At 52.3% G+C, this 12,434-nt stretch overlaps 1 protein-coding gene across 2 annotated transcripts in view; it reads right to left on the bottom strand.

The window, feature by feature from the left end:
* Positions 1 to 12,434, bottom strand: part of ANXA6 (annexin A6) — a 53,444-nt gene that overhangs the window by 29,869 nt on the left and 11,141 nt on the right. For both annotated transcript variants that reach the window (XM_077137432.1, XM_077137431.1), the window contains exons 3-7: positions 5,093 to 5,183; positions 4,445 to 4,539; positions 3,826 to 3,939; positions 2,819 to 2,909; positions 1,845 to 1,924 (exon numbers count right to left, since the gene is read on the bottom strand). In XM_077137432.1, coding sequence (XP_076993547.1) covers positions 1,845 to 1,924; positions 2,819 to 2,909; positions 3,826 to 3,939; positions 4,445 to 4,539; positions 5,093 to 5,183 — 471 coding nt within the window. The remainder of the gene's footprint in view (positions 1 to 1,844; positions 1,925 to 2,818; positions 2,910 to 3,825; positions 3,940 to 4,444; positions 4,540 to 5,092; positions 5,184 to 12,434) is intronic.

Genomic DNA, 12,434 nt, shown 5'->3' on the forward strand with positions numbered 1-12,434 from the left:
GGAAGGCCTGTGTGCCAGTGATGGCCCAGAGGTGTCCAGAAATAGTGCTACTGGATTAAAAATCAGCATCTGATCTGGGGAGATTCATTGTCCCCCTCCTGCTTGTCTCTCCCTTTATCTGCAAGCAAATTGGGGAGCCCCAAGGTTAATCAAGATCCTTCCAGGTACCTTCATCCCCAAGGAAGCCAGAGCCTGGGACTGAGGACATCTCTAAGGACAGGGTCCGGGGCTCTGAACCGCCCTGCCTCAGGTCCTGACACTGGCCACAACACCCCCAACCTTGAAGGCACAGTGGTGGAGGGTTGGCCTACTTGCATTCTACTCTGGGTGCTCACACCTTAATCCAAAGACTTCACTAATGAAGATCTGGGACTTGGCCCTGAGATCTGAGCTCTCAGCAACTCAGGAACCAAATCCTATTGGAGCTTCTCCTGCTCCGCCAACCCTCAATGCCCCATCAGACAAGAGGCTTAAAAAGAGGAAGGAACAAGGGCAAACTATATCGGGCTTCTTGCTTATGTGGGCAGAGGTCCGTGGTTGGCCTGACCAGGTTTCTGCTCCATCTCTTCTTTCCCCTAGATTACGGATTTATGGTTCTCAATCCTCCTGGGTTCTCTGTGGGAATGGGCAGGAGAAGCTAGAGCTGGAATGCTTACTATTGGTGCCACGTTATTACTCTCTTGCTTTATATGTTGGGGAGGCAACATCCTTGACTCCAAGATACTGGGAGGTCCTGGACCTCAGTTAGGGCTTTTCTGGAGCTCAAGATGCCAAGAGTCCATAAGAAAAGATAAGATCATGGTTTGGGACCCTCCTTCCATATAGCTTTGAAAATGGGGCAACCTCCCTCCTACTATCTCTCCTGATAATTTCCCTAGCTGTTAATATGGGATATGCTTTATCATGGTAAAAGGAGGAGAAAAATGGGAAGGAGTTGGTATAGATGTTAGGGCACGGGGAAGAGAGGCAGTGGCTTAACTTAGACATAAAGCTTCATACAGGTTTGGTCCTTGGAGCTCGGCATGTGACCTCTCCAGGCCTACTCCCACCATCCCGGTGGCCAGATTCCCAGAGGGCCAGGCAGGTAGAGCCCCTGGTGAGGGGGCCAGGCTGGGACATGCCCTCCTGACCACTACAGTTAGGCAGAAATGCAGGTCGGCTGCAAACAGAATGGTCAGATGTTCAAAAGAATCCAGTATCTGCATTTTTGGAGCAGAATCTCCCTTTTTAAAAAAGTTACCAAAGTTTACTTTATTTTGAAATACCCCGCATAGAAAAACAAAGGAAAAAATATGCTTGGCAGGTTGAATTCAGCCATGGGCGGCAGGTGACAGCCACTTTATAGCCTTTTTAGTCACTCCTGGGGTGGGGCAGGAGGAGGACGCAGGGCTGACGGGGAGGAGGTGTGCTGCAGGTCGCCCCCACATCGCCAGGTCCCTACTGCAGCGGGAGGGAGGCAAGGAGGGAGGGGGCAGGGGAGTGTGTGCAGAGGAGGGAGGTCATGGCAGAGGATATTTCTGGGCACAAGAGAGGAGAGATGTGAGCAAAAGGGAAGTTCAGGTCATGTGAATGCACCTGGCTGCACAAAGCAGGAGATGTGAATGTGACCCCTGGACTCTCATTCTACACCCAGGCGAGCCACATAGAACCGGTTCCAAGCATGGAATAAACTAGGCAGTGGTAGGGACGGGAGGAGACCACAGTATAAGAGGAGGACTTCACACCTGAGGAGCCACCCAGGTGCCCCTCATAAGCCACCCTATCAGGGGCAGCAGGAGGGACATTCTCTGACCTGCATTATGTAGTGAGCTCTGGGAGGTTTTGAGGCCCTAAGGCGGACCAACCTGAAGCAGGACCACAAGCATCTTCTGGAAGTGGCCAGAGGTGTCGCCAGTGATGTCAGCCTCCAGGTCCCGCTCGTAGGCTGCAGGGAAGGAACCCAAGCTCGCATTCCATCCCCAGGCAGCCCTGGAGACCCAGGTCCCAGGTGCCCCCCAAATGACCAGATATTTGGTACAAACCCCAAAGCCCAGCCACGTAACTTCCATCACTCAAGGGTGCAGGTTCAGTCCTTTGTACGGACCCATGATGAGACGAAATGGAACCTGTCCACTCCTCTCTACCCTGTCCTGTACCATCCTATTTGGCACCGTCGCCTCTCACTGGACAGTGGCTACAGCCTGCTGACTGTTTTCTCTGCCTCTGCTCTTACTCCCTCTTCAGCCCACAGCAACAAGGGTGACTGTCCTAGAGCCTGTATCCTATCAGGACACTCTCCTACTTCCACCAGCCTTAGAACGAAATGCCATCTCTGCCTTGGTCTACAAGGCCCCGGGTACTCCTGCTCTGCCCTCTACCTCTCCAGCCTCAGACTGGCTACCAGGTCACTTCTGCCTCAGGGCCTTGGGACTTGCTGTTCCCTTTGCCTGGAAGAACCTCCTCTCCTCTCTCCATAAAATTGATTCCATCCCATCTCTTCCCTGACCACCTGTTGAGGTCAGTCCTCCCCAGGTGATCTGTCTCTCTCACACTTTTGTTTGTTGCCTTCATAGCACTCCCCACACTTGTCATCATCTGTTATCCGTTTGTCATCTATCTCCCTCATCAGTCTATAAGCTCCAGGAGGTGGGGATTGCAGCAGTTTTACCCACCGCCATATCCCCAGAACCTGGCACAGTGCCCAGCACAGAGCAGGTGCTTAGTTGATGGACAGACGGATGACAGGAGAGGAAGGATGAGTAGTCTCAGGGTCCCTACCCTTGCCATCACCCTCATTTCATGTCTGAAGAGCCTGACTGGCCCCTCCTGCCCGTCTCACCGTCTTTGTATGCTTCCACCAGCTGGTGGATCTGCCTGTTGGTCCGGGAAGCCAAGATCTCAATGAGGCACTTCTCATCGGTGCCAATGCCCTGGGAGAAGAGAAGCAGCACGCGTGGGTCAGGGGGCTGGGCTGGGCTGGGCTGGGAGGCCAGGAGACACGGGTTGTGATCCCAGCACGGCCAGAGCTACAACTACTCAGCACTCAGGGTACAGCCCTGCCACAGCTCTTAGGCAGGATAGGAGCTGCTGCCCCTAAAATCAAAAGCCGTGGGCTCCAGTTCCATGTCTGCCTGCAGCTTGCCGTGACTTCGTAATCCCATGAAGAATATTTTTCTGGACCTCAAGTTTCTCATCTATAAAATGGAGATGCTACTAGTTGCTCTGCCAAACTCACAGGGAGACTGGAAAGGTTAATAGTCTCTTACACTGCTGAGTGTATCCGTTTATGAAATGAATTTATGCTTAACAGCTCATCTCAGGCCTAGATCATCGTACTTTCTCTCTCCTTGGAAGACAAGCTCTATTGCAACCAGACTGAGCTACACCTTGAACTCTGAACACCCCTTCACAATCCCTCCCGCCATTTTCCCCCAGCCTAGAAGGACCTTGTCACACCACTAACCAAATCCTCTCCATGCGCAATTGACCCTCCCATTCTCCAAGAAGCCCTCTCAGGCCATGCCAGGCTTGGTGTCTTACCCCCTGACCTTGGCATGCCTGTTGACCTTTTGGCATGTCAGACACAATTTGACTCTTATATCCTGATTTCTCAGGACTGTGAGCTCCTGGTGTGTGGACCACAGCGCCCCTCTCAGGGGATCTGCCTCATGCTAGCATCTGCCCACATCTGTCCAAGTGGAGGGTACCCTGGGATAGGGTTTAGGCAAACTGCCCCCTGAAGCAGGTATGTCAGCCAGGGGGAGGGGTGCAGGGCTCACTGCTGAGACCAGCCTGCTCCAACCAACCCCTCCCACCAACACACACCCACAAACATGCGCTCCTTACCGAGACGGCGTCTTTAATTTCTTTGGCATCACAATAGGCAAGTGGCCTCATCAAGCCCACGATCAGTCGCTCAAACTTCCCCGTCAGCTCATACTTCAAGTCGGCAATGAGGTCCTGGGGAGAGAGGGGAGCAGTAGCTACAATGATAAGGATGACACTTAATGAGCACCTACTCTGTACAGGCCCCGGGCTGAGTCATCTCCTCACCATTACTCTCAGAGGTGTGCACTATTACCAACCCCAAGAAACCAGCCTAGAGACGTCAGGTAACTTGTCGCAAGTCACAAAGCTGGAAAACAGCTGTGTGGGACACAAGAACACGTTGCTGTGTGGCTCCTTCCCACTGTCTGTCTGTTTCCTTGTTTGCTGTTTGTCTCTCCCACCACCTAGGAGCCCACAGGGTGGAGACTCCCTGCCCTGTCCACCCATGCAGCCGGAACACCTGGCCCGGTGCCCACTGGACTGGGGCCTGGCTGGGAAGAAAAAGAACGGGGGCAGGCCCTCGGGGGCCGGGGTGTCAGCAGAGGCGGACCTGGAGCGGGCACTCAGGAAAGAAGTCAAGCGAACACAGTGACTGACTCACCCCCCACCCCACGTGCCCTCAGGTCGCTGTGGGTACCTTGCCGTAGAGGGACTTGTAGTGCTGGCAAATCTCCTGCCTCTGCCTGTTGCTCCGGGAAGTGATCAACTCCAGGATGGCCTCCTTGTCACTGCCTGGAAGAGGGAAAGGCACCATCATCCTACCCTACCCTGCCTCCAGGAAGCCCCCCGTCCCTGCCCTGGACACGGCCTTGCCGCTCCCACCATCCCTGGTCTGAACCTTCTGCTCACAATGTGGGTGAGGAGGGAGACCCACGGGCACTTCTCAAGTCCTCGCTGAGAGGCACCACGGCACCCAGAATATCTGAGCTCAGGGGGCCCCCAACCCAGTTTGCACAGATAGGGAAACTGAGGCCCAGAGAGGAGCAAGGACTCACCAGAGGTCTCACAATGAATGGGGCTTAGGAAAACGCAGGTGTACTTACACCCAGAACAGGGTTCTTTCAACCACGAGAATAATAAAAGAGAATCATAAACACCCAAATCAGGGTCATGGATACTCCAAGAGGAAAGGGGGAGTGATGTTATTGGGAAGGGCTACCAAGGAGATTTCAACTAGAATGAAGCTCTATCTCCTAAGGGTAGTAGGTCTATGAGTGAAGCTGGTATTTTTCTTTATGGCTCCTGCCTCCCACGGGCCCACTCCCTGCAGCTGCCCGGCACCCACCAAAGCCCTTCATGGCGTTGTACAGCGCCTCGGCATCCTGGCTGGGGTCGAAGTTCGGGAAGTCACGAATGGAGCCCCGGTACTTGGCACCCTGTGGAGAAAAAAGCAGGGGTTGAACTGTGGCCCTCACCCTAGACTGAGACCCTAGACTGAGACCCCAGCCTCAGCCCCAGCCCCAGCCTGAACTCCTGACCCAGACCACAGGCTGAGTCCAGCAGAGCTCCCTTCTCTTGCAAACCTGAGCAGCTGCTGACGACCTAGTCCCGGGGTAAGATGTGGGGTCTCTCCCCACACCACCTCCGGAAAGCTGCTCGAAGGACAGTGCCATTTCCACAAGGGCGGGCGGCTCAGCTGAGGCCCCCAGCCTGTACCACTTTCCACAGAACCCAGGAGAGGGTCCAGCGTGGCTGAGTGCAGGGGATGGAAGCTATCCCTGCCAGAGCAACAAGAGCCCGTGTATTTTTATGGCACTTTACAGTTTACAGGGTCTTTTCATCTTCAATAATGTGATTATTTTAGCAATCTGGAGAAGCACTTAAAATGATTTCTATCACAGAGACAAAGAAACTAAGCCCAAAGAGAGGAAGCTACTTGCTGGAGGTCATGTAGGTCCCTTCCCTGTTTCCCTCAGCTCTCCAGCTCTAGAAACCTTGTAGCTGCCAGCTAATAGGTAGGGACTTGGGTCCAGTAGGGCTCAGAGCACCTTCAGGTTCAATGCCAATGCAAGCTGCTGCCCCTCTAAGGCCCAGTGAATTGCGCTGTGAACTGGCATCTGAGGACAAGCTGGCTTGGTCCTTGTGGGGGAAGGGAAGGAGGGACAGAAAGCCTGAGGACCGCAGACATCGAACCTGAATGCACAAAGGAGCTGGTTCACAGAGAAGTCATATGTGGGTCAGGTAGGCGGCACTGATAAGGATCAGGGCCCACAGAGCAGCTGGAGAGAGCCGGGATGCCAGGGCCCAAGTCACTGAGCCTGAAGCCTGGTGCCAGGGCATTTAATGTGTGCCAGACCCAGCACTAAGGCTGCAGGTCCAGGGAGAAACAGGACCAATTCCCATCCCTCATGAGCAACAGGCTCGGTGGAGGTAAGGGATGAGCATACAAATTACCATAAATACCCTAAGACAGAGCAAAGTAATGTAGGAAAACAGCAGCGGCTGAGTCCAGCGAGGGGAGGGAACCAGGAAAGGTTTCATGGAAGAAGGGGGGCAGGCGAATGGCCCACATAAACCAGGTATTTAAGAAGTAGGAGCTGGAAAGACAAAGAGAGCTTCCTGCCATCTCCTGTGCCTCCCAGTGCTTGCCTCACTCTGGCCAGGCATCTGGTTGCTCTTTTACGTCTGCAGAGCCGGCCTCTCGGAGGCATGGGCGCAGGGTGGCTATTTAAAGACCCAGCAGCAAGTGACCGGAAAGCGACATGCCCTCTTCCTGCCAGCCGTGAATCCCCTGCAACCTGATCACCCGCCTGGGCAGAGAGGAATGAGAAACACCTGTCTACTGCCCAAACCAGGGCAACGCGCAAGGAGCGCTGTGAGCACCGGGCAGTGGCTCACCGCCAGAGCTTCTCTCTGCCTTACTTCCCGCGCCGGAGCCCGAGAAATCCCTGCTGCCTACGCCAGCAGGGCGGGAAGTCCGATGCAGCAACCCAGGGGGACAGATGCCACACCTGTCCTGTCTACAGCAGTATCTCCAGTTCTTAGCACAGAGACTGACCAAAGGAGGCCCTCAAGTATCTGTCCCACAGATAAGCGAACAAGACAGAACAACTGGAATTTTATTTCCAAGTTAACTCTGCATTTCTCTCAGTTACTCAAGGCCAGCAATATCAAAAGAGCAGAGTAGCTTTGAGAGATGGATGGAAAAACAAGAATCCTAGGAATTAGTGCTTTGCAAGGATCCTTAAAGACTCTTCAGTTCTGCTTCCCACTTGATACTCGACTCCAAGGGTTGGGCAAGGTCTGTTGTCATGAATTAGAGAAATAATTACGAATAAGAATAACTATGTATCCCCAGTGCCTAGCACCAAGCTTGGAACTGGAAGGGGCTCAGTAAATGTGACTACATTGGATGAATGGATGAATGAATGAACAGAGATCCCTGGGACAGCTCAGGCTCTGAGATGGAGGATGCTGAAGGGAAGGCAATGTAGGTGCAGGGGAGCTTTTCCTGGCACAGGACTCCTAGCAGTGCTCTCTCCAGTGCTGGGGATTCCTGGGGTCAGCAGCGGAATATTAAGCGCCTTTTTTTTTTTTTTTAACAAATGTGTCTTCCTATATATATGTGTATCTATATCTATATATACATACACACACAGATGTAGATAGATGATGTGTATATCTTAGGGAATTTCCTTTGCAGCTTTTTTTTGGGGGGGGGTGCCTGGGTTGGAAATCGAACCCCGGTCTCTCCACAGCAGGCAAGAATTCTACCACTGCACTACCCGTGCACCCTCTGGAATATCAAACTTTGAAAGAAGCCAGTAGGGGCTGTGTCCTCCAGGCCTGTCTGGCCCATTAGAGTCGAGGCTGTTGCTACGATCCCTGGGCACCTTACCTTCCACCTGCCTGACCCCTCTGGCCCTAACCCACGCCCATTCCTGCAATCCTCAGCCACAGGATTTGCCTTGCAAGGCTTGCTTGGAATAAGAGAGGGAAAGCACCTTGAGAACCACATACTGAGAAGCAAATGAGGGAGACTGGCCTTACTATCACCACCAGTGTCCCAGGAGACGTGCAAAACAGAGAGAGGAAGGGATGGATCCACACAAGTGAACAGCCCAGCTGGGAAGAAATCCCTCCGGATTCCACACAGGGTGGGGCTTCGGGACAGGGAAGGGACGACCTCTCCCCTTACCAGAGAGATCAGTCTGACCCTCCCCTGGGACGCTGAATCATTCATGTTATTTTACTGCATCATCTGCCTGCACTGTCAAAATGTGGCTCCTTTTAGGTAGGCATTTCCTCTCTGGTCCATTCTGACCCCATTTTCAAGGCTATAAATAGGCAGCAGTACTGTCCAACCCATGGGACTCTAAGCGCTCCTTGCCCTCTCATGCACTCTCACGTCCAAGCAGCTAGGGACAGCAGGGGCAGGGGCCTTCCATGCATCCATTCAAGCAACACTTACTGAGCACCCACTATGTGCTAGGACTGGGGACCATTAAGAGCACATAATCTTGTAGGGAAGGACACAACAATTTCAACTGCAATATAGTGTTATGTTAAGGGTAACCCAGGAGCACAGAAAGCTTTATGGGGGCGGGGGAGGGGGGCGGGGACAAGCACGTCTGTCTTGCTCACTGATCTATTTCCAGCACTGAATGCAGAGCCTGGCTCAACTAGGCCTTGCATGGATGGATGCACGACTGGGAATATATTCAGTGATATTCAGTGACTGATACTCAGTGAAGATCAAGGTCAGTGCAATGGTGGCTCAGTGGCAGAATTCTTGCCTGCCATGCCAGAGACCCGGGTTTAATTCCCATTGCCTGCCCATACAAAAAAAAAAAAAAAAAAGCACATTATGTGAGTGTTTCACTAAGATGCTGTTTTTCACTCAAATAAGTGCAGGACAGAGAAGATCAAAGGAGGGTTCCTGCAGGTGAGGTCTCAGCTGAGTCCTAAAGGATGAGTAACAGCTGGCCTCAAGAGGTAGGGGAGGGAGGAAATGGTAGTGAAGGAAAAGGCATCCGTGCAGGGAAGGATCGGCAAAGGTCTGGAGGCAGGAGCTGGTGAGGAACAGTCAGGGAAGCGACAGTCCTTCAGGAGGGATCAGATAGGATGCAAGAGAGAAAGGGCAGAGATGAGGCTAGAGAGGAAAGAAGAAGGAAATGAAACACATCACAGACTCCTGAACTGCTGCTCAAGGCAGTTTTGCCCTGGCTGGGGGCTCTCTGGGTGTACCACTCAAGCACAAGGAACATGGGGGCAAAGTTTTCCAGGCAAAGCAAGGCTCTAGCACCCTGGCATTATTTTCTGTATGTATGCCCACTCCTAATATCACTCCCAGTGTTTTGGCATTTTGTACTAGGTTGAACCATATAATTTGCCCTTTTTTGGGGATAAATCAATAATAGTTGAATAGCAGCAAATTCATATAGAACCAACTAATACTATGCTCAAAGTTGATATGTGGGATCTCGAGAATTTTTTGACTTGTCTGCCGGGGCAGGGTATGGTCGGTGGTGACAAGAACCAAGATATGCACCGGGCCCAGACACTTCAGGGCTCCCTGCCAGCCAGACGCCCAAGACTGTAAGTTGCAGAAGGGAACGAGGAGGGGATGGAAAAGTGTCCCGCAAGACGAAGAGTAATGGTCCTGGCAGCCGGCGACCCTCTTTCCTGTTGCAGGTCCTGCACCCCCACCCTCCTCCTCCCTCGCTGCTTTGGGAAACGGCTAAAGTCCATGGACGGTAAGGATGGTGAGGCAATGCCCCGCCGGGGAGAGGCATCGAATGACCTGTACGAGTTCTGATCCAAGCGCTCACTTAGAGACAAGCTCGGCACACCGGGATGCCAGTCTCCTACGTGGCTTTTTGCAAAGATAGCAAAGTCTCCCAAGTGACCACCTGCCACATGAGTTGTCCTCGGATCCCAGATCCCAGTTGGTTACAGTTTAGAGGCAGAGGAACGGTCCTTAAAATCGTCCAGTGCAATTACAGGTTGTGGAGTTGTCACTAGAACAACAATTTTTAAGAAAACAAAACACAGGACTTTGTACAACACAAACAGCAAACCCCATTGTAAACGATGGAGTCTAGTTAATAGTACACTTATAAAAATGCGGTGTCACGTATTGTAACAAATGGACCACACTAATGCAGGGTGTGAATAACAGAGCAGTATATGGGAACTTGGTATTTTATGCATGCTTGTTCTGTAAACCAACAACTTCTCTAACAACAAAAAATATAAAAAAAAATCCTCCAGTGCAGGGCTCCCACCGTCAGTCATTCCTATACCACCTTCGTGAATTGTGCTAACTGCCCCCTGTGCAGCTTCCTGGCCTTCTCCACTTCCCCATTTGCCCTGACTGCCCGATGCTCCACTGGAAGACAACTTCCTGGCCTCAGGTACCCATAATCAAGGGGAGAGGTGAGCAGAGGAGAAGGTACTTTCCACCCTGAAATATTCAGCAGGTCCTGGTGCCAGCTGGTGAGCAGCCTGGGCCCCGCCCAGCCGCAGGAGTCAGGGCCACCTCTCCAGCACAGGAGCTGAAGTAACCCAGGGAGATGGTGCCTGCTCAGGACTCCCGCTGAGGACTGCTTTGGCCAGGGCTGCCCCAGGCTCCAGCTCTGAGCATCCGCCCCTCTTTACACTGTCCTTGAAGTGTTTTCATGCCCATTATCAGGTTCAAATGCCAGAACATCCTTGTGAAATTGAGGCCCCAGACTATGCCTTGCAGGATTTTTCTAGTTTCTTCACTTGTTTGGACTCCAAGATCCTCTTTTCTGGAGGGAGAACAGTACAATGATCACAGTGAAAGGGGCTGGGGGTGCTGGGACCAGGGAAAAGAGGGGGAAGCTTGCTGTGTGTGCATGTGTGTGTTGGGAGAGGACTAGAAGCAGAGCTGGGGTGCTAATAACTAGAAGCAAATGATGCAAACTTCAGCTCAGTGGGAGAAGACCTCTCTCGCAAACTTCTCTAGTATTGCATTCTGCAATCTCCCCTCCCCACCCAAACCCTTACACTCCAAGCATACCAAAATTACGTCTACCCCCCTAAACATACAATATTTTCTCTGCCCAACTCTGGCTATCTGTTCCAGCCATTCCAGCGACTGGAATGACTCCTCACCTTCCCCTTATTCTTCCGAGTAGCTCTACTTGCCCCGTGGGACAGGATCCCCCATTCCTTCAGCTTGGGCAGGTGCCCTGTGAGCTCCCCCAGAGCTCCCTGGCTTCTCTGCCAGCACTCTTACCACTGTGCCTGGAGGACTCCATCCTGGGACTCTGGATTGCAGGTTGTCTATTGGCTCAGGTCAATGGCAGCAAGAAACCCAGGCCAGCCAGGCAGGGAACAGGGCCTGAGAGTCTGGGACCAGGGACCTCCAGTTCTGCACCCCTCGACCTGGCCATGCTGCTCTCCCAGGGCCTGATCTTACCACGTGAGTCATCTAGAATTCTGCAATTCAAATGTCTCTCAGAAAGCAGTTCTGGGATGACCACATAAGGGAAAAGGGGAAGAGCCAAAGTTCCACTTTGGACCTTTGCCCATAACCACGAGCACTCTCTCTCTTCCTTGGAAAGGTCACGTGGGCAAATACACCCCTTGATGGCTGGAAGGGAAAAAAATGGCAGGATTTTTTTTAGATGCTGATACTACATCATGTAACACACTGTGCTCTTCAAAAACTGGGACTATCCTTTTGGCCGAGGTTCACTGGGTGGCAAGTCACGAAGACTGGAAAGAAGTTTAGTTATTGTGAGCAACTGCCTCATAAGGGAAACTGAGGCCCAGCGAGGGTAAAGAACTCACCCAAGCCCACACCACTCTTGTATTTACGCTTAGTGGCTGGAGTGAGGGACAAAGAGGGCACAGTCAGGCGTCCTGTAGTTTTACTCCTCCCTTCTCTACGCCACCATCACCATCACAGTACTACGTCTTTTCCTCTAACATCAGCCAACAAGGCATCACTTTCAAGCAAGCCCTGACACAGAGTGACTCCGTAACTCTCACCATGGATGGAACCTAATCTTGGCCAAACACAGGAGTAAAACCTGATACACCTCAAACTCTACTATTCAGCAACCTGGTCATGAAGCATGAGAGGCTGAGGTTAGCCTCCCAAACCAGAGAAATTTAGTCCCAAATGGATGTGACAGGAAACATTCCCATCTGCAGGGCAAGGGGACCCTCTACGGCTTGTGCCTGTTCAGCATCCATTTCCTTTCCTTGGGGAACTACTCTCGGACCTTGTAGGTCAGATGAGGCTGACTCTACCCCCCCTGACTCCAAGAGAGGGCAGGTGATCCCGAACAATGAGAACCAAACCTGGACTTGCTGGAATCAGTTATGCTGTTCCTTCTGGGGATACCAAGGCAGCAGAATGGAAGTATCGAGCTGCTGGTAGTGAGCATGCCAATGCAGGAGAGAAACCTGTCCAAGAACAAAGCTACCCATAGGCAACCTAGCTTGCAGAGGCAGAATCGTGATGACATCATTTGGGCCACTGCATCCAACCCAACCTGAAGCTCTGGGCTTCTCAGTCACATAAGCGGATGGACATCTCATTCTGCTTAAAGGATGTGTGCAGGTCACTGGCAGCTTAAAGAGCTGTGACTTGTAACAGAAACAAACAGGGCCAAAGACCCTCTCCTGCTCCTTTCCAACTGAAGGCACCA

Source organism: Tamandua tetradactyla, chromosome 20 (assembly GCF_023851605.1).
Source record: "Tamandua tetradactyla isolate mTamTet1 chromosome 20, mTamTet1.pri, whole genome shotgun sequence".
NCBI lineage: Eukaryota > Metazoa > Chordata > Mammalia > Pilosa > Myrmecophagidae > Tamandua > Tamandua tetradactyla.